Genomic DNA, 27412 nt, shown 5'->3' with positions numbered 1-27412 from the left:
ACGGGGTTCGGTTTAATTTCGGATCGGAGGATCAGTGAACTTTCCGAAAGACGTAGTTGTAGGCAACGAGACACAGCAGAGTTGTTGCTCCGCTATTACATACAACGTATTCGGTGGAGGCGAGAAGGCAAGGGGGATGGAGGAGGAATCTCTTTGTGCGTACCGCCAGTGCCGACCACGCGTGCGTGGTCGTGTGTCATATGGATATGTGCGGGACAGTGCGCATTGTAAATGACTATTGTTGCACTAAACATCGATTATTACATATTATTGATAATTTTCCTTCGAACGTCTCGGAAATATGTCGTTTAGAATCATCAACGATATACCGACTCGGGTGTCTCGTATACGAAAAGAAATGAAGCATTCGTTATGCGCGTCGAAAATTATATTACACCAAAATTAAGTAATTATTAATGATTTGAATAATAATCTGATTTTAATAATAATTTAATAATCTCGACGTCATACGTCTATACGTTGCTGTTTCTGCAAAAATTTTAGCTGGGTGAATCATAACGTATTTCGTTGATATTACACTTGTTTCTGTAAACAGATTCCTCGGATGGCTCAAACGCTGATTTTAATTTTATTTACGGACACGATACAATGGAAAACGATATCTCCTTTTTATTTAAGCATACGTAGTAAACTGATAACGCAATTTGTCGAACTTTAAGCCCATCCGGCGCGATCGTTTATATTCTGAGATTTTTGCAACGCGCCCGTTTGTGGTATCGCGTGTTAAGTACCTATAATCACTGCAGTTTCGGCAAATGTGTTTTAAATTTATGGCGATTGCGCGCGGACTGCCAAAACAGATCACAAAGTATTGTCAAAACAAACACGCGTGAGTGAGGAGCGGGACATCTTCGGAGCGGGGAGCCTCCCTCGCGAAGGGGGCCCGCGGCGCGATGACGATTCCGCCCGTCAGAAGATCGGGGGGGAAAAAGCGCGCGCGAAGAAAGGGGTAACTTGCCTTCGTAGCCGTGCCACGTGATGGATACGCGTTCTCTCGTGCGCGTCTACGCGCTAAAAGACAAAAATTGCGTAGCAGCCAAAAGATACATGCGCGAACTCTCCCGAGTGCGTGTATCCCTTTGTGTTATTTTCGGGCGGCGAGTCGCGCCGCTTAGCCGGAGGCTTTAAATAGGACCGGGTCGTCCGACGAAGAAGTCAGTTCTCGCGACACCGTTCCTACATGCTGGAGCACCGCACCATCTTTGAAGTGAGTAAACAATAAACGCGGTAACGTCAAGTCACTATGCGGATGGAGCGGACGAGAGATCGTCATCGTCGACTGGGTCGCCGATACCGGATGTCGCGATCAGTATATACCGATCGTCCGAGAGTTGAGACGTCAGAGTGATAAGTAACCGGACAATGTTTTCGCGAAATAGGATTTTTTCCCTCGGTACGGTGAGATTTTCGATTGATGCAAGATTGAAGAAGTAAACTACTTAAAAATTACGATGTACGAGATGTTACTTGATGATTCTCTAATTTCTGGAACATCGTCCTTTCTCAGAAACACTATACCTCTGAAAAATTTTAAGCAAGATTGACAACTAGGCTTTCTTTTTCTTACCGTTTAAATTTCTTTTCCCTGAAAGTCAATCAGCGGCTCGAAATCGAAACGACATCGTTTACTAAATTGAGATCCAAGAGGATCAAGTAAAATGTCTTGAAATGGTTAAAACCTTTCAATTAATAGCTTACCTGCCAACAAGTTTCTTATACATATAATATTTTTATAAATAAATTGCGCTAAAAAACCTGATAAGATTAATCGAAACGACTGAACTGAGCGAATAATTTAATACGTTGCATCGCTATTGGGAATCAGTATATTTAATAATAATCTACTTTTTTGTTCAGCGATTTATAATGGAAGTCTCAATCGCGTGCCGACAGGTGTCAAACCGTAATACATATATCTGGAGCGTACCTACTTCCGCTTCGATACTTGAAGTGTAACAAATTGCGCGACATTATCAAGATCTTGCATCAATCCGGACTAAATGTTTACGATAGTCGGATATACGCGGCGAAAATTGGCAGTGAATATCGGCTCTTTTTGCGTCGTTACCGCGCTGGTCGGATCGATCTTGATCTTTCGAGAAAACTAAGAATACGTCGTGCAATACAGGATTATTACCGGTCCAAGAATTCAAGAATTGCGGGAAAGAATCAGCCTATGATGCCTCGTGTTGTCTTGAAGCTTACAGGGCATTTCGTTATCATAGTAACTTTGATTCGCGCGTTGTTTTTCGAGAATTAACTTGTTCAAAGTCCATAATGTAATCTTAAATGTAATTTTTGGTCAATCAAATAAAATCGCAAATTGAATGTATAATAATTATCTAAAGCTCGCAGACGATTTTAATCAAGCTCTAGCCTGACGACGTCCTTTCTGATGTTATAATTTAATTAAAATACAGACCCCGATAGAGAAAGAGAGAGTATTTCCTTGACTAAATTTAGCTGCGGATTTCATTGAGAAGAGCCGAGAAAATCAACTTTAAAGTTGTCAAAAGCGAACTTGCGCTTTTCTGAAAAACATTCGACAAGATCAATTCTGAAATTGCACATTCGGATCGCTCTTCTCGAGTTCGAAGAGATCGTTCGGATCATTCGTTACAGTGAATTTCGCGATTGTTCGCGTAACAAAGGGGACAAAGTGGCCACGGAGAGCGCGTTGCGCGCCAGGTCTTCGCGGAGGCGCAGACTGCGTGATTCTCGATCGACGACGCCGCCGCGGGACTTCCGGCATCATCGCCAAAATTGCGCCGTCCTCTTGGCAGAGTTTCTGGTGCTCGTGACGCGCGTCAGCGAAGTTCCCCGCTGCGGGAACGGCGATTGCATTACTCACCTATCGTCAGCCAAATCGTGTCTCGCGAAGTTCGTCTCTCGCGGGATCGTCGCCGTCGGAGGAAAATCTTCGCGCAGCTGCGTTTCACGTGGCGATTGCGTTACCAGCGATGTCCGGAATCTCAAATCGAGGTCTTTTCCTATCGTATCCTCGCAAATGCTCTTCTATATCGTGATATAAAATTTATGCAACATATATTTTATAATTTAACTGTTGTATTCTGTAAAATTTATTAATTCACATTTCCCAACACTTTTATATTTCTTTCCGATCAATATATTGGCGTTTTTATATTTTTGTTATATAAGTTTTACGGCTTGCGGTAGAAAAGATTGTAAATCAAGGATACGATAGAAAAACCTGAGAAATATATTTTTTTATACGCGGGATCTCGTTGAAAAAATATAATTCCGTTTATTTTTATTAATTGATTATTAAAACAAGACGCGGAATTTCATATTGTTCAAATATTTTTCTCACATTGTAATATCGTGAGTTACAACAAGCCGGTTCTTATTAATCCCCCTATCTTCTTGTATTGCAGATTTGTCGGATCGCTCGTCGTGTAAGGCAAATCAGACTCAGTATTAAAGTGCGTATCAACGTTAGATACATGTCAATAATGCATGTCGTATACGTATTGTTCTGTCTTTACGGCCTCGCAAAAGATTTTTCAGTTTCTTTCCGCGGGGGACTCGCAATTTCCGCTGTTAGAAATGACATCGATGACGTTGCGTATCGATGGACCGTCGTCGATAAACCGTCTCTGTAAATCCTAGAAGATGATTTCTGTCAATGCGCGAGATGACGCGTCATATATATACGCAATTCTTCCTACTATCTCCCTCTCATCTTTTCTTTCTCTCACCTCGCCTGTCTATCTCTTTATGTGTTACGCCACGTAGATGCCGACCGAGTGCATCGCCAACCCGTTGCAACGGGAGCTGGCGGACTCGATAATACGGCTGCAGCCGCTCGACGAGATCCGCATCCTCCTCGCCTGCGGTGCCAAGCCGAACGAGCCGGTCACCCAGGGCCTCAGGCCCCTGCACTACGCCGTTTGGCAGCGGTACACCGAGGCCGCCCAACTGTTGCTGGTGCGCGGCGCCGACATCGACGCCACCGACGAGTGCGGCTACTCGGCCCTGCATCTCGCCGCCGAGCACGGCTACCTGGACCTGGTGAAGCTGCTGCTCAAGTATGGCGCCAAGGTGGACCACCGGCAGGACACGCCGGAGCTCTTTCCCAGGTGCGTCATATATGGCTCTTAACACTGACTGGTGATCGTCGAGATCTTTTAAAATACTTGTGAAGAAATAATTTTGAATGACATAAATAGCTAGGTAACAGTCTAAAGTAAAAAGTGCGCGATTCAAGAATTAATTATTTCTTCTTTTAATCATATTGCACGATATTTTATGTAATAATAAAAATTCTACTATGGCGTAAGACCATAAACTCGCCGGACAGACATGTTAAATTTGAACCACGTCAGATACATTGTCTACATCGTCTCATATTCTGTATTCTCGGGATCTTCCGATTTAGGACTATGTTGTGCGATGAGCCGCTGCGCTTGGCCCTGCGGAACCGCCACGTCGAGGTCGCGAGGATCCTGCTGGAGGCCGGCGCTAATCCGAACAAGAGGTACTTCTTCGGTTCCGAGATCAATCTGGTGTCGCCCTTGGATCTAGAGTGTATGGAGCTGCTATTAGCCTTCGGCGCTCATCCGAACACGCGGGATCGCGCCGGGCTGACGCCCCTCATGAAGGCCGCCAGACTGCCGCAGGTAAGCAGAATCAACGAGATACAGACTTGCCCATCAACGAACAACACGAGAACCCTGATTTCCTCGCAAATTTAAGCCAGTTCAAAATAAATTAAAAATTATTTTAAAGAGAAAGGAAGAGTCTCTATCCAAAAAGACGTTCTATTTTCTTTTTTCTCAAACCTTCAGAGGCGTTTTGAATTTCTTGTGTCTTTCCTAAAATTCATAACTATACTCGACACGCAGTACCTATAAATTACGTTCGCGTTTTCGCAAAATCGCGGAAAAACTGATCCTCGCGAATGTCGCAGGGAATATCCTCGGTGCTTCTGCTGTTGAGCTACGGCGCGGACGTGAACGCGACGGCGGACGCCAGGCACGATTACCGGACGGTGCTGCATTACGCGATCCTTGGCGGCGATCCGACGGTGATCAATCTGCTGCTGAAGCAGGGCGCCCGGCTGGACCTCGGGCCGGACTATCAGAAACCGACGGCCCTCGATCTGGCCATACTCAAGGGCGACCCGTCGATCGTCGAGATGCTGCTCGAAGCGGGTGAGTTAGCCGGTATCCCGGCCCGATAATCGCTGGCATACGGCCGAAATCGCGCGGCATTCGAAGGTCGAATACGCGCGTGTCCGGTATTAAATCTATCCGTGTGTCGTACGATCCCTTTTTTTCTCACGAAGTCACAGCTCGCGATCATAGATAGACTCCGCCAAGAGCCGTTCTCGTTGATCAACAACGTCCTAATATCTCTTTCAGTCTTATAAATTTGACCCAAGATCGTACTCGAAATTATATCTGAAGCCTTGTGTCCACGATGCTAGAACTGTGTCCGAGTTTCGGTTTAAGCCAATGAAACTGCTACTTTTCTGTAAGAGCTGCAAGTTGATTGGCTTAAACCAAAACTCGGACGCAGTTCTAGCATCGTGGACACAAGGCTTTAAACAATATCTCAACGGCAATAATTGAATCAAATTATATCCGGATAATGATAAAAGATTGTATTTTTCGATCGTGGTTCCCCAGGCGCGGACGTGAACGCCACGTCGCCGATCATCGGGTCACCGCTGCACGTGGCGTGCGCGGACAACATCCCGAATCGGCTGGAAATCCTGTGCATGCTGCTGGAGCGCGGCGCCGATCCCAATCTGGTGATACGCAGCGACGACGGGCCGGCGTTGCGACCGGTGCTCGCCGAGTACGTCGCCTCGAACGAGAACCCGTCAGTGGAAATAGTGGCGTTGTTGCTCAAGTACGGTGCCCGGGTGGTGATCAAGACGCAGTTCCGCGACCCACACGGCATCCTCAACTCCTTGCAGAACACGGCCGACAAGCCGCGGCTGCTGCGGGCGCTGCTGGAGGCGGCGGAGAGCTTCGATCCCTGCATGATCCGACGGTCCAGCAGCCTGACGGACGCGCAGAAGGCCCTGGTGATGGAGGCGGCCAGGACCCCACTGCCGTTGACCCATCAGGCGAGATTGATAGTCCGCAAACTCTGCGGCACCAGGCTACCGAAGATCGTCAGGAAGCTGCAGCTGCCGCAGTCGTTGCACCGTTATCTCCTCTACGACTACTACTAGTCGAGAGATTGTTGGAGATCGAGACGTTTGTCGGGAGGGATGACGTTTGTCGGAGCACTTTCTTGGATTTCCGGTAAATTATATATTCTACGCGTGGACTTGGTACTTACTCGCGACTGAAAGCCCTAAAATACGAAACTGCACCGAGTCCATGTTTTTCGAGTTAATTAATTTTAAACAAAGAAGTTATATTGATCTGACAAAATTTATTAACATATTCTAGCTATCCACACATTATTAATACGAGAAAAAAAAATCTCTTATACATATCACTTAGAAACACTGTGCAAAAGACTGTTTCAAAATTTCAGTTTTAGTGCGGTAACCAGTACTGTTTTCTTTTTCAGAGCTTCAATCAAAATCGTAGACTTGAGATAAGAAAGGCGAGAATCATCTCATTATAAGCGACCTGTACCGGCATCGTCGAAGTCTGTTTTTTTTTTAAGATGCGGAAGATAAAGTATTTGCGCGCTGTGAGTCCCCGTCAATTCGATGAGTACAATAACGAGGCTGTCGAGGTGCCTTTTGTTTCTACGTTAGAATCCTTCTTTTACACAACGCGTGTAAAGTGATATAACGCTTAGACAGCACCACATTTATATTTTATCTATACTGTTACGATTCTAGTCGCTAAATGTACGTTTTGTATGTATGTATTTTCTCTCTACTTTCGCATGTCGAGAAGATCGTTCGTGATAGAAGCGATATATAAAAGACGCGCTCTCGTTGCTCAAACGCGCGAATGCACTCCCGAGCGCTCTCGAATCGTCGAATCTGGAAATATTGCGCACAGAATCAAGTACCTTGCAGAGTTATCGTGGCGAAGTTACGCGAAGTTTGTCGCCGGACAAACAGCCGGGGAGGATTATTCTTCCGACGGTCGCGAAGTGATCGACTTCTTTTGTACCTTTGTATATACGACGATATATACGCTTAATGTACAATAAAGAAAAATAAAGGAGAATCAAATTGGAACGCTGTCCACCTGTGCCTGATCAGGGGGCTCGGAGCCTTCACGTACACGCGGCCACATGCTTGGCCGCGCGCGATTACGACGCGCCGAATGTTGGTCGATGTTGGTGGGAGCAACAATGATCCATGCACCATCGCTATCCTCGAAATAGCAGCCTCAATACCGTGACTTACGTCAAACTTTTGGCAGACGCTTTGCGTGAGGAAATTCGAGGTTCCCCGCACACCTGTGCGAGCGCGAGCTTAATGAGCGCGAACGATTCGCGTAGGCAAGCGGAATCGACGTTTCTTCATCTTTTTATAATTGCTATAAGAAGCTATCGAGCTGCGCGATTAAATTAATTTGATAAAAAGTAGACGATAAAAACGCGGTTTAATAAATAAAAAGACGGAGGACCGAACAGAAACGTAAATCAAAAAAGAAATAGTTGGATACATAATGTATATCGTTTGCGAGTTGATCGCCTCGAAGAAGGTCAGGGCAATTTTCGTAACTGCCTGCTGTCCTTTATGTTTTTTTTTGTCTTGGCGATTCCTGAAAGATACAAACAACATTTCGTCTCGACTAATTCGCAATCGGTGTCGTTCGTGTAGGTTTTCTGTGATTAACAATTACTGTGATAAAGTTTAAGAGAGATCAATTTAACTGCGATAGCGTCATAATAAAAAATCTTAATAATTAAACAGCGCTCCGAAAGTGAAATTATATCACAAAGTACGTGCTATATATGGAGACGCTTTGCGTCAACAGGCATAAGAAATGTTAATGAGTGCATCTCTTATTTAGCGCCTTCGCGATAAATGGACGATCGTATAGTTGCGCTTAAATATGTATCCTGTAACTCGAAAGCAGCCGTGGTGCGTTAACTGCGTGCGACGAAATGTGCCACCATCGGATCTTCGCGGGGAGCACGGAAATTCCATGGCGCTTCTCCAAGCTCGGTTCGAAATATCCACCGAAGAACGACTGTCCCCGCGATTTCTCGTTTTGCGAACGAGCGCCTATTCGCGACGCAGGATTTCAAGTTTAGGCGCAAAATAGAAGCGACAAAGGTCAAGATCCGCCGCGATCGTAACTGACTGATTCAGATTCGGGGAAATAAATGGACGAGATCTCGTCCAGACTAGAGAGGAAAGACACTCTGTCTGTCATTTATAGCAAATAAATTATAAATATTCATTGTAAATGCAAGTATACGAATTTATGTAATTACAAATAGAAATATTATATTATATTATATGTCTAAATTATAATTATTTATATATAAATTTTATATTACATGCTGTTTTTGAAGATGGTATCATGATTGGAAATATTTAAGTACTTTTTAGGAAACAAAACTGCAAAGTTTGATTACATCTAATAAAAAATACAGTTAAAATTTGATATGGAAACGTAAAATTTTGATAACGCTCATTATATGACATTTTTATTAGAATAGAGTTGTTTTCTAAATAATGAAAATTATATCGACACTTTATCCAAATGATTCTGGAGCGATTGGATTAAAGAAAAATATTTTTTAGACACTTTCTGCTAATTATACGCTTAATTGATTTTAATTAATTGTAATTATTGTATGGTTTTCCAAACTCTGAAAAGTTTTTTCCAAACATCTCCAAATAATTTCCAAACTATTGGATAAGATAATTTTCAATAATTTTTATTTTTTTTTTGCCAACTATACGTCGCGCGTCGGTCAATATCACTTTCGCGAAAGTTGATCGTGGCGAAAATGTCAAATCAAGCCTTATCGACCGAGCTGTCGCATTGACGATGTGAGCATCATGGCGGCTAGAGTGTTGGGCTCGGTCCTGCGTAAAAACGCAGGATTTTTCGGCGCCGGCAGGCTGCTGGCGCCGAACAACGCGCCGGCGATCACCAACGTGTGAGTCAAATTAATTGCACTTAAACGTAGCTCGTAAATTATTCGCTTACACACGTTACGTAACGACATAACCTGCCTGTTTCGCCGTACGGCGTGACGGGCACGACTGACAACACCTGTGTTTTGCAGCCAGAATCGCAAGGGCCACCAATGGAACCCGGACAAGGAGTTCCTCGAGCAGTTCGAGAGGCCGGTGGCGTACGCCACGGAGAAGCTCGACTGGACCCCGCCGCATCACGAATCCGCCCTGGCGATGGGCCCCATGGCGGAGCAGACCATACAGAATATAAAGATTAACTTTGGACCGCAGCATCCGGCCGCCCACGGCGTGCTCCGGCTAATCCTGGAGCTGGACGGCGAGGTCGTGCTCAACGCCGATCCGCACATCGGCCTCCTGCACCGCGGCACGGAGAAACTGATCGAATACAAGACCTACATGCAGGCGCTGCCCTACTTCGATCGCTTGGACTACGTCTCCATGATGTGCAACGAACAATGCTTCTCCCTGGCGATCGAGAAACTGCTGAACATAGACGTGCCTCTGCGCGCGAAGTACATTCGGGGTAAAAATGATATATATATGCATCCTTTTCAATAACACGGAATATATTAGAATATAAGTACCGTCTTTGGTATACATTCATCAACTTGTGATTCAACGTCCTCCAAGTCTGATAGAATTATTTTCTCACTTGCAGTTCTTTTCGGGGAGATTACGAGGATTCTGAACCATATTATGGGCATTGGAACGCACGCGTTGGACATTGGCGCTCTCACACCCTTCTTCTGGCTGTTTGAGGAGCGAGAGAAGCTGATGGAGTTCTACGAGCGCGTGAGCGGCGCCCGTATGCACGCAGCTTACATAAGGCCAGGCGGTGTGTCTTTGGACCTACCGTTGGGTTTGATGGACGACATATACGACTGGGCCTCCAAATACTCAGAACGATTGGACGAAGTGGAGGATCTGCTGACGGACAACAGAATCTGGCGGCAGCGCACGATCAATATCGGTTCCGTGTCCGCGGAGGACGCGCTGAATTGGGGCTTCAGTGGCGTGATGTTACGAGGCTCTGGAATAAAATGGGATTTGAGGAAAGTCGCGCCCTACGACGCTTACCACTTGGTGGATTTTGACGTCCCAGTCGGCACGAACGGCGATTGCTATGACAGGTAAAAGCATTTAAAAGAATGAAAGGTATTAAAACATAGGAAAAGAATAGACTACTAAGTAAATCAAAAGAAAAAAAAAATAATTAAATACCCGGTCGGACGTAGACAATACGGCAAAGAATCTTTTAGTTTGAAAAGAAGTTTTACGTATCTTTTTAATTGCATTGTTTTCTATATTCGACTTGCATTAGCCTTTAAAAAGGAATTTCTTTCCTTAAATTATTCTTTGCTAAAAATAATATTTAATTGTTCTGCGATTATACTTTATCGTTTCACATCAGTAATAATACGCGAAAGAGTCATCTAAATGAATGAAAAATGCCATAGCGCGATGTATATAACTTTTAAATATTTATAACTTATTTGGCGCAATGCCTCTTGTTTTCAGATATCTAATCCGCGTCGAGGAGATGCGACAGTCGCTGCGTATCATCCACCAGTGCTTGAATCAGATGCCCGAAGGAGAAGTGCGATGCGACGACGCCAAGATTGTGCCGCCGCGGCGGGAGGAGATGAAGAGCAGCATGGAGGCGCTTATCCATCACTTCAAACTGTTCACCCAGGGTTTCCAAGTGCCGCCGGGAGCGACGTACACCGCCATCGAGGCGCCGAAGGGCGAGTTCGGCGTTTACCTCGTTAGCGACGGCAGCAGCAAGCCGTATCGGTGCAAAATTAAAGCGCCGGGCTTTGCTCATCTGGCGGGCCTGCAGTACATGGGGCCCAAGCACTTCCTCGCCGACGTGGTCGCCATCATTGGTACGCTGGACGTCGTATTCGGCGAGATTGATAGATAATTTCCTAACGATCGATAATTTATATAGCGTAGAAATGAATTTAAAAAAATAAATGATATAAATATGTTTATGTATGTTACATACATAGGGATTTACGAAGCCGATTGCATGTTACGTGTGCACGTGACTACGCGATGAGCGTATAAATAAATGTTGTATATATCTCGGCGCAATAAATGGAAATGTGACGAATATAATTTCATGCCGAATGAGATGCACTCTCGAATGCCGAATATACGAAACTCTGTGCTGTTACATCTAAACCGTCCGCTACCTAAAGCCCGAAGATTGTGTGCGATTCGCGCGCGATAAGAACACACAAAACCGCATTTCTTTTATCCCGGGTTCTTTTAATTAAAAAAACGCTGTAACAACTTGCGGTGCGACGCTATGTCGCAGTACGCGATTCGCTCTCTGAGTCTCCGTGAGAGATGCGCAATTCTTCCGCACGCAAACCATAATGCAAAATGCAATTGACAAACGACGGGAGAGAATTACAAGACATCTTCGTTGCGCGTAAGAACGGAGACGCCGTTTCGCAAACTTTCAATAAAAAAAAAAAAGAAGAAAACGAAACGTTAATTATCTCTGTGAGTATGGTTACATCTGGATACCATAACTATTACGGAGTCGATCGAAGCGTTATAAAGAAATAAATGGCTGACCTAAATTCCAAATTCCAAATCGCGCCAACTCCGAAACAAGAAACTAGAAAAGTGAGAGGAAACCTTTGGATTGTTATTTAAATAATTTTTACTCTTTCTGATGATGACATTTACATTTAAATAAAAGAAATAATTTAAAAGGTTATTTTTCAAAATATAATATATTTTCTTAAAAAATATGCATACTAATAAGTTTACGTCCGGAATGATTTAAAATTTAAATATTTTTTCACAAGTCTGTTTTTTATATGTCACCTATAGAAAGAGGATACATATATTTCATAAACAAATCTTTTCGTGTTTATAGCCTGAAGATAAATGCAATCTTGTTCTTGTGAAATAGCGTGCAGCAGTCGGATTAATTTACATTGATAGATTCAACATCGACGGAATGTCACGTTTATTTTTGTCGTTTTCAAAACTAATCGCGAAGAATTAATTTTTAACTCGTCTTTTAACGTATAGGATTAGCGGGGCAAGAAACATCGTAGAATCATGTTGATTCACACTCGCGGATATGTTTTTCTTATGGAAGCAGGGAACCGGCAGCGCCCGCAAGACACCGGTCGACCTCCACCAAGCCGTTCCATTTCATTAATCCACCGCGCGCGCTTACGCGCAAATAAACTTCCGTCGCCGAGGGAACCGAGAGGAAAGATCTGCCGTGCCACAACGCATACTAACACCTGGGATTTGCACTCCGGACGGCTACTTAAGAGATGAAAGCTATTTTGAAGTTTATCTAATTGACGTTCCTGGTAAAAAAATTTCTCATATTTTTTCGGACATTTTTTAAGAATTGAGACTTATAAAAATTCTGAAAAAATATATATATAATTTCTCAGATATCTTTAGAAATAAGGATTTTCAGAATATTTCAGTATCCATATATATGAAAATATCTGATAAGTTGCACAGATTTTCTCATATTTATTCAGATTTCACCAAGATGTGTTGGCAGGAAAAATCTGAAATATTTTATTATTATTTTATCTGAATCTTTCTGAAAAACGTTTCAATTCGTATAAAAAAATCTGAAAAATTCAGAGCATTCTGAGAAATTCTGATTAATAATATAAAAAATTCTAAGACATATTTCCACTAAGGATTGAAACAATAAAAAAGTATTTGCGAAAGTAATTTCTTTTCTTTTCCTTTTTTTTCTGACGTCGCACGATCTGGCGACTCGTATACGTCGAGACGACGGAGACGGACACTCGCGTGATAGATGTCCACCGCAATCGGAGGAAATCGTAGTTCATCTAATTACCGTGTCCTCCTGTCAAGCACGACGAGAAGTCAAAGCGTCGGCTTTCTCTATTCCTTTCGCCGGTGAAAACCGAAGTTCGCGTTTACAGCGTTGTCAGCGAGACGATAGACGATAGATACTGTGATTTTCGAACGGCTTCCGACGCCCGAGAGGCTCCCTTTTCCGAAAACACCGTGAGTTAGAGAATTTATGGAAAATAAAAAGACCGAGCCCCTCCCAAATACTTGATAGTGGAGTATATTGAAAATTGAGACAAGAAATAATTTTATGTGTTTGCGTTACGTTTTGTTATGTTTTTGCTTTTCTTAGCTTCTCGATATATTCAGCGGCAATGAAATAAAGAATTATTTGAAGATAAGTTATTTTAAGATATTAAAATTTGATTACATTGAAATAATTTTAGAAATATTTTATTTGAAACAAAAAATGATTTCATGGTTTTCATTTGAATATCATATGAGATAGAGTCCGTTTCTTCTCAATTACGAAATCGAACAGTTTTTTATTTGAAAGGCAGATTTATTATCCTTAATTGATACGCAAATACGTTTTGCTAACATAAAATAGATAAAGTAGGGGGCCAAATTTCGTCCTCTTCAATTTCTCGGTCCTGTCGCTAAAAGCGCTATCGGCTATCGGCCGTATCGGCAGCATCGGCGCCATGGCGCCAGTATGTACGACGTATTATTACGTGTGTATATAGAATGGTATATAGAGGAAAGCAAACAGAGCCGTTTGTGATTTGTGATCCAAGAAGCTTCCGTACTGATTTTTCGTTTTCTTGGTAACGTGAGTTCTTGCAGTGTCATTATTAATAGTCCTACACGCCTGATGTAAGCGTTGTTTTTATATTCTCTGCGTGTCATTGGCTTAAGTACGTTGTCAATAGAAGGATGTGTGAGTTGTGTGCCGTCAGGTTAAACTTGTTGAGAAGGTCGCGGAGCCGCGATGTTAATTTCAGGTTTTTTTCCTAAATTTCGTACCCCTTCATGTTCCTAAATTCGTCCCCTGAACGAGTGAAATTCATTTGTGAGACTTGCTTGGAAGGCTAAATGCTCATCTTAAGAAAAAAAATAATAAGGTTATTAAATTTTTTTTAAGTAAATAATGTTTACTTTTGTAATTACTTTTAATAAATAATATGAATGAAGTGGAAAATTGAAAAAAAGAATCGTAATTACCTACATTTTTTTTGAGGAAATTTAGTATGGGGATGAAATTAGGATCACTTTTTTTGGTTTTGCCGAAAGTACTTTTGAAATTAATTTTTTTGGGTACTAACACTACTAACAACTGATTATACAGGTGATTTGGCTTGGTTTCCAGGTAAAGAGATGACAACTCGAAGAGGGATGTCGGTGTTGAGCCCGTGCAGAGCCCGAGAAAGTGTCGCCTGGTATACCAATAAGTGTCCCCATCAACGAGATATTCAACGAAGGTAATGTCAAATTTTTGAGCTCTTACATCATTTAATACGGTCGCCAGGTACGGAAAAAGTGATTAGGGGATGAAATTTGGGTTCCCCTACCTTATATAATTAGTATAAATAATAATAATCGGATGAAGCAGACAAGAAGAGACCTCGGTTTTATTTGCAAGAATTTATCATGGAGGCAATTAGAGGGCATGAGGCGTAATGATTAGGTACGATTAATGCCGAAAGAATATTTTTGATAATGAACCTTTATCCTATCAACAGTAGCGTTGTCGAAAATGACATGATACTTTATATGATACTGCATTATTACACACTATTTATACTTATTGCGTATAATTAACTGAAAAAAGTTTGTTTTCGCATATTAATTTTTTTTTCTCAATGAGCAAAATACTAATCGGTTTATACAGTTCCTTACGTATTCCGATCTTGTTTAAATGCCTATTTAATAGCACCTTTTTGTGAGATTAAACGTCGTATCAACGATTATTAATGCGCAATATCGTATAAAGTACGATAATTATGAAATAACCTTAAACGTCTGGAGCATTTAACAATATTGTACGGCTGTCATCAACTTTGCTGATTGAACGAATAAATTTTACATTTAAACGTTTCTTCAAACAGCCTCTAATGAAGCCTCTCGCTATATACCGAGGTCTATTTTTGTTTTAACTTTACCCATCATTGACTCGATATTTCTTATGCTAATTATACCTATGTGTTTTAACACAGAATGTATATCGCGGATTTATTATCTGTGAAGTCCAAAAAGTATTATTCGAAGAAGTTATTTGGTTTTTTTTTCGTACGCTTTTCTCAAGCATCTAATTGACATCGGATACAGATCTGCCGCGACCTAGAATTCATTTTCATTTACGTGCGTTGCGGAGAACATTGTTACTCTTGCCGCGGCATTGCGCGCCCGGCAGTTTTCTTGAGATCTTTCCTCTCTTTATACCCACATGCATCACTTTCCAGAGTATTGCTCTGAGAACTAGGTCCATCGAGATGCATTTTATTGCACTTGTTGCAAAAGCATCCGTTAATTATCGAACATGCTTATTTCACTCAACGCGTTTATTTTAAACGTCTCTTTTTATCACTTTCAATACTTCGAACGAAGTGACAGAAATTAATATCATTTATTTATCTGATCTCGCAATAATAAAAGTCAGATTTATGAGAAATGATGTGCAAACAAAGCGCACACGTTTGAATAGGAAATAAGAATGATAAAAAGAACACCAAATACGATTTAAAAAAAATTTAATAGATAAAAAATTACGTCGATCAATTTACTTATTTACTTATTCCAGCTATGATTTTTTTAAACATCGGGTAACTTGCAAAGTTTGCAAACTCAATATCCCGCGGCTATCTCTTCGCCTTCGTAACATTCATTCAAGTCGTATCAAAGAGAAGTGCGCTTGACGAAGTGAGAGTCTTTCTTTCCTCAAAACGAGTAAACGCCGGAACTTACGTCACCGATGAAAGCTGGCCGATAGCGACTTATGCGCATACGTACGTCGTGTAATGCGAGGACGCGATCGTGTAAACAACAAAAATATCATTAGGCCAGGTTTAATATCGGTAGGAGGTCTGGTATAAGTCAATATCGTTAGCGTATAACTGATCCAGAATATTTTCCCTCCGCTTATTAATCTCTTTTTAAATTACTATCTAATTATTATATTTAATTATTTATTATTCTTAAAATTCATAATGGGAGAAAGTGTTTTGAAGCGTTGAGAGAAAAAATAAAAACGTGCAAATGGGAAATCGCTTTCGCTGATGCAGCTTGGTCGTTTATATTCGGAAACAAGCAGTTACATTTTCATATGCTTCCATTGGTCTTTGAGTTCTTGCAAACATAAACACATCAGCTTACACTTTTAATATAATTTCTTCTCTAATATAGTTTTGACAATCGAGAGTCGCGTGTCGAAGGAAAGTCGGCGCACCTGCCGCAGCAATACCGATGACACTATTGCGATGTAATCCTAATTGACATTCCTACGGCGATCGATCGAGCTATCTCTCGGATAAGAATTAGCTTCGTTACCGAAGCACACCATATAGGATCGCGGAACCATTGGACACCCTTGCGGGCACACATCACGTCGAATTTCAAGCTAGTGTTTTTCTAGCGGCGTGCGTCGCGATAACTCGTACAGAAATTTAATACTGTAAGTGATTATTTGGCTAGTGATTAATTACTTATTTTGAGTATTAAAAGCACTGTTTTTAATGCTTTTAATACTCAAAATAAGTAATTAATCACTAACCGAATAATCACTTACAGTATATTAACCCTCAAAGGACTTCGTCGGGTCGTTTTCGTCCATCCGAAAAATACGATCCTGAATATCTTTTTTTATATTTTTTTGAGCCTGAAACTCATTTTTTATATTTATTATGAATTAAAAAAAAAATCATTTTTTTTTTAATTTCTTTATGCTAATAACTAAAAAAAAACTTAAAGAAAAAAAATTTTTAGAAACCAACATCACAGCTTAAAAGAGGAAAGTTCAAAGAATATCCATGAATTTTGCGGAATTTTTTTAATGATATTTAATATTATTTATAAGTCGAAAAGCAAAAAGGACCCGACGGAGTACTTTTAAGGTGCCAAAAAGCACGGAGTCTTTTGAGGGTTAAATTTGTAATTTTTAACATTAATTCGCTCTCGCGATTAAATTAAATTTAAGGCGGAAGATAAAAGTTTCGTGCTAAATTACTTATATCAAATTGGCCGACAGTAGATCGACGCTGTTGCCGCCTGTTGCACATATCTTCACATAACTATTTCTCCAATATTTCTGCATCTATTTACCACGCGGCACGGTGATTTTTCACATTTACATATAACGGCGAGGCACGAAGTCACATTATGATCCTCGAGCGATCCAATTACTTTCGTGTTACGCGATCGATGTACAAAAAAAGGCTTTTAAAATGCGTCGCGTCGCAGATAGCCGCGCGCATAGATTACAGAGCGCGCGTGTCTATCCTTTAATGACGCGCGGCTCACGGGAATTACGGGCAATCGGAATTACGTTGCGCGTCGTAATTAAGCGGCAATTAACTATGCCACCTCAGCGTTTGGCCGCCGACGGTGTCTTTTAAGTAGAGAGTCGTGACAGAGTCGCGATGCGCGCGACGACGCGAGCCTCGTCGAGCTCGAAGGATGAGGCTTGACGTTGCGAAAGATCGTCGTTGACTTACTTACTTAGTTGCGCCGTCTCGCCCCGCAAATTATAGTGCGACCGATTATAGCGTTCGCCAACGTTTGCGGCGAGGGGAGGGTGATTAACCCCTTTAAGATCCTCGGTATCCGACAGACGTGTCTTTTTCTTATTTTTCTTATACGAACGTGTAGATTCTGAGACCCCCGTTCACACAGTTCACGGACGTGATTCTTAGTTATTACCGTGATTATTTGGTACCATCACGTGTCTTCAGACGTAATAAAACCTGTTTTAAAAGTATAATAGATTAAATATGATAATATGTCAATAATAAATATATTAATGATGCAGTGGAACACGCCTTAAGAATGGAACAATGAAAAAAAGAAAGGACGGGAGACCTTGCTGAAAGAGAACCCGCTAGTTATGTAAGCCTTCTAGCTCTTCGTATGTTAAATATTTTTTAATCGTAAGAAGATTGAAGATTTTAAAATCAATGTGAACAACTTGGTAAATAATTGTTACTAACAGTCATTATCATACTCGGTAATCGTCATTGGAAGAAACGCATTAAAAATAAGACCATGAAAGCAATATACTCATAAATCAGTGATTTTATGCGGGATTAAATTTATTCTTCCTTTTTTATAACAATTTTTTTTTTAATAAGTAGCGATGATTCAAAGTGTCTACGGTGTTACGTAACGCGCATCGAACGCACGCAGAAACTGTCAGGTTGACGGAAAATACGGCAATTATGTCGGATTACTCTCGGTTTTGCACATACGCGAATAATGTCAACCTGTCGGGCGAATTTATCGGTGCTGCGAACCGGGAAGCTATTGTTTGCACAGTACTAAAATTAACCGAACCGCCAATTGAAGGGTCAAGGCTCGTTCTTGATATCCAGCTTGAAAATAAGAGCCTTACACAATTTCGCAATTAAAGCTGAAGAGGTTTCGAGCGATAAGAACGCTCTTCATTAGCGGCCTGCTTGATATGCTTGAATAAGGTGGACCGAAATAGAAATATTGACTTTGTCAATAGAGTCCATTTGTCGATATCTGATAATTGTGAATAATTTTACTTTTTCAAAGTCTCACTTCCCACACATAAAAAGTATTATTAAACAATACTAATAATTTTTGTAGAAATTAATTAATGGGAATTTTATGTAAGTTTTTAGACTATTTGCTTGCTTCGTTACCTGAGCAGCCAAGTCGGCGCCTAATTTATCTATACATGGAAACTTTTAAATTTATTCTTGTGCCAGTCGAGCAGCTCGACGCTGTAGGATCTTTCGGCACAAAATACTCTGACGTACCAGTTTTTTATTTCTGACGTTAGACATCTGGATCACTTGGTCCAAATGCCATTTCGGATTTCCAGCTATTAAATCTTTCCAGGCGGTAGCCTTCTAGAACGTGGATTTAATATCTAATCACGCGTACGAGCACTGAACGCTGTACGTAAAATTGCAGACAACGCTCTAGAAGAGATCGGCTCCGAGCACCGCTGAAGTGTATTTCTAAGAATTTGCAATGTGGACTTTTCCGCGCGAGACTCTCGATGATGCTCGAGCAAAAAGTTCCGCGTATCGACGGAACAACGTAATCGCCTGTTTGTTTTTTTAAGCCTCTCGAAAATCTACCCAAAATTTACATCCGACATTTCATCGGGCGCGTAAGCGATGTTTTACACTTTTGTTCTTTTTTTCCCGTCTCTTATAATTCTTTTTACACTTGAATATCCATTACCCCTTTTTTGCAATTTGAATATCACTCATCGCCGCCAGTCGCAGTCGAATTATAGAAACTTGAGAGACTCGATAATGAATAACGAGCATCGGAAGGGGAAGCCTCTCGCAAAAACTTGTAGTTTTCCTAGCGCTAACCTACATTTACGTCCTCGATCGCCTGCCATTACGATGCTCTCGGCTGGCGATTAGCGATCATCGGACGCGGTAGCGGAAATTGAAACCGGGTTATTTTTGGCAGACCTCTTTCTCGAGATATCACACGAGATCACGGGGTCCAGTTACAGCCTGTATCGTTCATCGACTTTCGCAGGATTTATCGCATCGCAGTGGCAGAGCGAATTTTAATAATAAATTCTGTGTTTTTCGATGAGAGAGAAAGAGATTTTAACGCATGGGTAAAATAGCGGTAGTACCACTTAGCGACACGTAGATTATTGTATTGAATTACGCATGCAAATATTCGGAATGGTAATTTTCGTACACACAAGCAGGATTCGTGACGTCTTTTAAAACATTCTTTAGTACAGAACTTCTAAAAGATTTGTAATTTATAACTTTTTAATATGAAACTTGAAATTTTTTTGCTCTCAAAGATTTATAGTCGAAGAGTTTGTGAAACGACATGCGCTCGTTTCGTTAAGAAGAAATCAACTTTCAAATGAATTTTCTACACGTTAAAAAATTCGCGACATTTGTGTGTCAAGCTTCAGAGTGACAGAGGTGCTTATCGCACCGACCGACACCGCGCGATTCATCCAAAAGCCCGTACAGCACGTAACATTCAGGAGGACGTCGCTGTGCTCCACCTACGCAGCCCTCAGATTGCTATTATTACTTGCCAAACCAGCCGCATCGGGGAGGTAGATCGCCGAGTAACGGGGAAGCGCGGAAGGAAAGGATTCGCGGCTCTATGTGGGGAGCTCCACGCGAACGCAGGGAGGGCAGGTAGAGGGGGGGGGGATAAAAAGGAGGATTTACCGCAGGGTAAGACGCGATGGAGAAAGCGAGAGGAGGCGATAGATTGTAGTAGTGGAGGCTCAAATGCGAGTATACGGGCACTTGCCTGTCAACTGGGTAAAAGAAGAAACGGGGAGGAGGGGAGGTCATCGTCTTCAAGAGCGTTGCTTCGGCACCCGATTGTAGAAAATTTGTAAAAAAGAGAATATTCCGAAGTATTTAATATCAATTCGCTCGGGAGAGAGATATCAATTTGCATATTCATCGTTTAATTATCTTGTTATAAATATTTATTATTATAACTTATAGCAATCGTAAGCTTTATAGCTTTATAGCTTTATAGCTTTATAGCTATTAGTTTATAGTCTTGCGTTAATTTTAAGTTAATATAATCTAAAATCTAAATTCTCTCAGTTTTCGAGTGGCAGGAAAATTGTCCCATTTATCCGAAAATTTCCATTATTCCGTTTCACTAATCTTTCACGTCAATTCGGGCACATTTGCGAAACTTATATTTTTAACGGAAGAAAAGGTGAGGAGAATTAAAAAATAAATTCCACTCGAAAGCGACGAAGGCAATATATAGGGTTCACGAACGAGGCGGAACGTTCCTGCGTAGCAGGCGCAGGAGAAGCACCGTAAGGGGGGCCGAAGAATGGAGGAGCAACGGCGCGGCGTCCAGCAGCAGTCGGAGCAGTAGTAGTAGTAGTAGGCACTGAACGGGCGCACCGAAGGGGGCAAAGTGGAGCGTCAAGTGGGGGGGCAGAAATAAATCGTTCACCTGAGTGTCGTGCCGTGGATCGGCGGACCCGCAGTGTCTCGGCCGATCTCACATCGATCGCACCACACGTTCACCACAGTTCGTCCACATTCGCGCGCAACACACGCACACCGCACGTCAAGGAACGCCACGCTCTCCGGTTCCGCTCGATTTCGCATCGATTCTCTCCTCCTCCTCCTCCTCCCTCTCTTCTCCTTCTCGTTCCTTCTCCGTCGATTCGCTCCTCGATCTCTCTCGTCTGGTCCTCTCGTTCATCTCTCTCTCCCTCCTTCCCTCTTCTTCTCCTATCTGCATCTCCACGTCTCTCCTTCCTCCCGATTCGCATGCCTCTTCTTCGCCGAGGTACATCATCATCGCCGATCGTTCCCACGATCACTGTCGCGGCCGCCAGCGGTCGAGGAGGCAGCAGCAGCAGTCGCCGCGCGTACTCGTCGCGTGTTCAGATCGGACTCGACGTGGAGTCGGGAGCAGGAATCGCGGGATCTTGGCTGGTACCGCCGTGAGGGATCGTTCGGCCGTGGACGTGGAGGATCCACTGGACATGTCCTGACCCGCGATCGGAACGTTTCCTCGGGCGACGAGCACGTACGACGACGAGCGACCGGCGCGAGTAAAAGAGAGAAGTAAAAGCGCGCTATTTTTTTTTTAATCCGGATCGCGACCAGCATCTCCGGTACATAATAACGCTCGACGATCCGACCGGCACACTTAGCGCGCACCGCCGCGAGAGGAGGACCGACTTTCTCCAGTTGGCACTGTTGGCAGTCAAGCCGTGCGCGCGCGAGGCAGCGCTTCGAGGTCGCTGCGAGAAAACGCCGCGTGCCGCGAGGACGAGGTGGATTGTACGCGCGACTAGTTGAATGAGGTCTCGAAAGAATCCACTTTGACAAGTCGGTTGTTGTTCGTGCATGACGCACTGCGCGCCGCCTCAAAGGCGTATCCAGGCGCTGCGGTACACCGGAGAGAGAGACAGGAAAGGAACACGCGTGCCTTCGCACTTCGCGCCGCTTGTGCTGTGATTTCGGGGTGAACGCTCGGTGAACGCCATTCAGAATGAGGGTGCATCGCGGGATCTGCGCCAAACTGCAGGGCGGCTTTCTCAGACGATGGTGTACGTATCTGACAAAATATTTGGTTTGTTCGATCGCGACGCGCTAATCGATCGTTTTAAGAGATTATTCCAAATTCGATTTGGCTGAAAATTTGAAGGAACCTTCGATAACGTTAATGTAATCTATCAACATATTTGGATAAATTTAAATAAAAATCTCTTCTGTAAAGAACTGTTCTCTATAGGCACAGTGTAAGATTCTGTTTTTAATTCAATATTTTTGCAACAAAGTTTTGAATAAAATTAGTAATTTAAATTAATCATTATCTAGAAAAGATTGAACAGATAAAACGTTTGCGTTATCCGAATATAAATGCGCAAATTGTAAAAATTATCGAGATATCTTTTAGCTAAACTCTGATTAAAAAGATAATTCTTTACACAAATAAATTTTTGTTAATTCATTCAAATTTTCGAGATTATTTACTGAGAGTGTCTGCTTGTATAGCCTAAATGCCTTTACAGTTTTTACCTTGGTTACCAATAAACAAAACATTGCGTGAACACGATAAGCGACTGGTTGTGAAAAACGAGTGTCATGCGCGCATATGTTCGGTCATGCCTCGCGCATTTATCGCCGAGGTATTCAAAGATGTTTCGCGACATTGTTTGCACGTCAAGTTTGCATATTTGACGATTAATGTAATGTGACCGATGATTGCCAATACTGCCGACCGATCGATTAGACGTCGTGGTAATACGCATTCCGACAGCGATAATGAAATTGACGTGAAAGAGTTTCGCGGTAAACTTGCAGGTAATCTCTAAAAACGCATTTGAATTTCTTACAATAATCCCCGTTGAGTTTTTCTTGAATATATTCAATGATTAATAGCAAACAAATACTACACGATTAATTTGATCGGAAGACAAAACTTGGGTGGTGTAAAAGAAAGTTTCGGTTTGTGTAATATCGAACATGCTTTTGTTGAATATTATACATGTTTTATAATTTGTAGATAAAATATTAATTATTAATCCGTAATAAAATAGATTTATAATAAGACTTTGCCATAGTAAAACTAAACCACTTGAGACGATCTCTTATAATTTGTGTCAGAATTCAAGAAAATTAACATTCCATTTATAATTTTATGCCTTATTTTATCTCGCGTAATACGAAAAATATTTGAAATATATATATAATTAAAATATCACGTATACACATATATCAAAATAGGTACATTAATTCGTTTAAATACTTTAAATCGTGCGCTTAATTGACCGTGACAGATTAAAGTAATTTTCATCGCCATTGAAATCCATGCAAATCGTGTCTCAATTCCTGATCAATTGATCATAATTTATTTCCGAATGATTAGCAAAGAATTTGCCGAGATACGCGGTTGATTTGATCATCCTTGTTATATCACACCTACTTCTCAAAATAGCTGTGAGAAGGTTAAATTATAAATAACAGAAAAGTGTATGTATTTATTTCGCCAATCATTAATAAACGAGAAAGACTCTATTTTTATATTCGACAACGTTTGGCTAATGTCGTGACAATTCAACCGTTAGTTTTGGTCAGATTAATCGTCAAGACTTTTTCGACCATGGGTTTTGGTCGTTTCTTGACGATTAATCTGACCAAAACCAATGGTCGACTTGTCACGACTGCATTAGTCAAACGTTGTCGAATATAAAAATAGAGTCTTTTTCGTAAATTATAAATCTTTTATTTATTAAATTTTGAATATTTTTTGCCGATTGAATGGAACTTATTTTTCAGATTATTTTTCTCTCGCTTTTTTTTTACGTGTGATTCACCATGCTCGAGGAATCGAGATTCTGGATTGGTCGAGAGCACGATCGTTAATAACAGTCGTTCCGAGAGAAAACGCAATCCGCAGTCCTCGCCTCATCGATTCCCAAAATTAATTAGTCTACTGATTTCGCAAATTTTGTTTACTTCGAATCTTTCTCACATGGCGTTCGTTCGCGCGAACGAAATTCGCGCACGCTCGGGGGCATGAATCGAGATGTCTGGACCGCGGCCGAGAGGCTGCGATTAACCCGATCATCACGAGTAATGTCACGGCTGTAGCTGGTGCTCTTAATTCGATTCAATGGATGTGTCATCGCGCGCACGGTCGACCACACTGAATCATTGCGGTTTATACAGCCCGGCATCGCGTCGCCTCGCCTCTTTTTCAGCGCCCCGGTGTATCGCCGACGATGAAACGTTGACACCTTAGGGACATTGCCACGCGGCAAATACACGCGGGCAGATTCGTAGGCGTTCGCGCACGGTTACTTTCACCACGAGAGTTCGTGAAGTGGCCCGAAAGTTTTTTCGCTCGCAATCAGGTGTCGGGTCCGTTGCACCATGGCGCGAAATGAAGCGTGGCCCCGAATGTATATAATTTCGGCGAGTTTTCGACCGTCATTAAAGCATGCGTTATTAATCCGCGGGGCGTTCCCGGAAAATTAGGAAATTCTTCGTCAGAATGAAATAAAACGTTACGTACGAATAACTTTGCGAATCAGAGATAAAATGTACTATTTTTATTAAGCAGAATTGTTCTTTATTTCATTCGTCTGCTTTAATCTCTTCGATAAAAATTTAATTTCTTTTTCATTTAGAAATTATACGATTAATGGTATTATAGATATCGATGAATAGTCAAGCTGTCACGTTTTCACGTACGTTGTCGCTCGATAATACCGTATTTACCGTTCAGTAAACGCGAAGTTTGTCTTCGCGTATCGCACTATCATCAGCAGGCTCATCAGAGGTACCGGCTTCAATCTCCGATTGCGTGTCTACCTCGAGAGAGACGTCACGATTGAAGATTAATTCCAACGAAGAGAGTCACGTTACGCTTTTATTATTCCCGCAACCACATGATGATGTAACGAACTATTTTCCATGATATTCTTCCTGGATCTCGTCTTTAATAGAATAGAACTTTACCTTAACGGAATTTTAATTTCGGACTGACGTCTCGTGACGTATGGCAGCGAATCCCGAATTTATCGTAGAATCTTTTACTAAAGAATCGTCGTTTCTTCTTCATGAAATCATGACCTTATGACACGTTACATAAGTGCTTCTAAGGCATGAAAAACCTTCAAAATGCGCGCAAAGTAATATGATTGAAACTGACGAGTACGCGATTTCTCTTGTATAAGAACATATGAAACCATAATGAAAGAAGAAAATAGAAATGCGAGAGGAGTTTAGTCTCTTGATTACAGGGATTGTTCCAAGGATATCTCTTATCTTTTCCACTCAAAGTCCTTCCTTAAACACATCTTTACGCTGCTTTAACCGTTTGATTATACCTCGCGCGAAGTATAAATCAGTATACCGGATCGTTCGATCGCTTTGCACCGGTTATCCTCGTCAAAGCGATACCATTAACTTCAAAGGTCGGTTGGTCGGGTTCGCTGGTGGGCTGCTCACAACTGCCGCGCGATCAGCGCGTTTTTCTTTCGTGTTGTGTCAGTCAAAGAGGCTTGTTTCACATTCGTATTATTCGTGACCAGGCGAGCCGGCTCGAGAGGCGGGTCGATCGATCGATTCGCGCTTAAAGTCCTTCTGATCGACAATGATAATGACAATGGAAATAATGCGTGAGAGAAGACAAAAAAGTTGCGAGAATAATCGTTGATAACTATACAAAGTAGTGTGTCATAAATAAATCGACGTCTTTTTCGAGACATACGGGTTGTTTGTTCGCGACGCGGATGAACTTTGCGACCATTAGTGTTCACGTTCACGTCGGCCTCGGACTATCTGTCCGCGGGCAAGTTCCGTGATCGTTAGCGAAGTGCATTGTATACCTGCCTTCTATCGCCGCTGCTTTTCCCCGCCGAACGTTTGTCCGCGTGCATATGTAAGGCATTCGATATATGTTTTCATATATGAGAATGCTAATCGATATCTCAGTTACGTACTTGCAATCCTTTGATCCTTGAGCTTATCCCTCCTTGAGTCAGGAATAAAAATTATATTTTAAATAACATGCCGTAAATTACAAGATTATTTGAGACAATGCATTGATAAATTATAAGGTATAACAAATTTAAATTAATTAGAGATATAGAAGTGCAGGTGTGAGACTGATGTAATTTACAAAAAAATATTTCAAATATTTATGAAGTGTAATATCAAGTCGTTATTTATATGTATAAAACCGGATTTTATATAAATTAGGAATACACTTTTTCTTGCAGTCCTTCATTAATCCTAATAAGACACGTTCTTGAAATGCTTTCTTTGCTAAAATGTATTATCTCTTTGTATTTGTGAATAGAGATAGAGGAATAGATGAAATGTCATAATCAACGCGAGAAAAGTGGTCGGTGAGAAAAAAATGATAGTGTGTTATTACTGCAGTTCAACGCTATTTTTTCTGTCGTACAAGTGACACGCTAGGCGCGATAGATATCCGAGACAGGCCCGGTAATGTTTTACATATTATGTGGTGATTGGCGTAAGAACAGGAAGCACTCTTATGTAAGAAGTAATCGCCACACTTACATATCTTTACGTGCACATGCATACTTTTTTGCATATGCACCGCTGCACTTCATTATATTTTTGCTTGAACAAAAAGTTTGCAATATCAACAATTATCGATTCCTATTATCAACCTGCGGATATGTTACGTTCGACACTTGAATAGAAATTGTAAATTTTGCGTAAAAACCAGTTTCCAGAAAATCGTTCTCTATCAGAAAGAACGAGATTATGAGAATATCGAGTTATTTTAATGCGAAAAATATACTCTTTTCTATCTCTCTAAATGAAAGAAGTATATATTCATACAATTTTAATAATGTATAAAATATGTAGAAATATTTAAATAACACTTCCAGAATTTTAGTTTCTTATAGTATTTATAATATATAATATATAGCATAATTTTTATATTATGTATTATAATTACAGCGTTTTCACGTTTGGAATATTTTAGAGTTTAGCATTTGTCTTTTTTCAAAAGAGCTGTCGTGTTATTTTTTGGTGTCTACTCTTAAAATTCTTTCCTCGTGAATTGACTACCCTTTCGTGAATTGACTACCCTTTCTCCTCTCACTTTAACCCTTTGGACCAACGGCTTAACGTCTTTTTCCGAAAGAGCCCAGTTTGCTCCGCACAAGAACCTATCTTGCACGGAGGGGCGCAGCTTCGGAAAAACATTCCATATTTACATGGCTCTAGTGGACTCGAAGTAGTGAGG

The 27412-nt window shown here is 41.5% G+C and overlaps 3 protein-coding genes across 4 annotated transcripts in view; all 3 read left to right on the top strand.

The window, feature by feature from the left end:
• The first annotated feature begins 1131 nt into the window (after window positions 1–1131).
• On the top strand, window positions 1132–8438 carry LOC139811028 (ankyrin repeat and SOCS box protein 16). 2 transcript variants are annotated; one of them, XM_071775033.1, is made up of 7 exons: window positions 1162–1228; window positions 3417–3464; window positions 3778–4121; window positions 4421–4661; window positions 4952–5195; window positions 5673–6299; window positions 6574–8438. In XM_071775033.1, exons 1-6 carry the CDS (start codon window positions 1202–1204, stop codon window positions 6224–6226), a joined length of 1458 nt encoding a protein of 485 aa, XP_071631134.1. In that variant the 5' UTR covers window positions 1162–1201; the 3' UTR covers window positions 6227–6299; window positions 6574–8438. The 2 variants fall into 2 exon arrangements, with proteins under 2 accessions (XP_071631135.1, XP_071631134.1); XM_071775034.1 differs by lacking the exon at window positions 3417–3464 and having other exon boundaries at window positions 1132–1228.
• Window positions 8439–8929: 491 nt separating this feature from the next.
• Nd-49 (NADH dehydrogenase (ubiquinone) 49 kDa subunit) lies at window positions 8930–11248 on the top strand. The gene is made up of 4 exons (XM_071775035.1): window positions 8930–9087; window positions 9217–9650; window positions 9786–10257; window positions 10646–11248. The coding sequence occupies exons 1-4, from the start codon at window positions 8987–8989 to the stop codon at window positions 11049–11051; spliced, it is 1413 nt and encodes a 470-aa protein (XP_071631136.1). The 5' UTR covers window positions 8930–8986; the 3' UTR covers window positions 11052–11248.
• Window positions 11249–21073: 9825 nt separating this feature from the next.
• Emp (epithelial membrane protein) overlaps window positions 21074–27412 on the top strand; it is a 31439-nt gene continuing 25100 nt past the window's right edge. Inside the window, exon 1 of the mRNA XM_071775030.1 lies at window positions 21074–22223. Coding sequence (XP_071631131.1) covers window positions 22166–22223 — 58 coding nt within the window. The 5' untranslated portion in view covers window positions 21074–22165. The remainder of the gene's footprint in view (window positions 22224–27412) is intronic.

The sequence above is a fragment of the Temnothorax longispinosus genome, chromosome 4, assembly GCF_030848805.1.
Source record: "Temnothorax longispinosus isolate EJ_2023e chromosome 4, Tlon_JGU_v1, whole genome shotgun sequence".
In the NCBI taxonomy this organism is placed as follows: Eukaryota; Metazoa; Arthropoda; class Insecta; order Hymenoptera; family Formicidae; genus Temnothorax; species Temnothorax longispinosus.
This window is presented reverse-complemented; position numbering and strand designations above follow the sequence as displayed.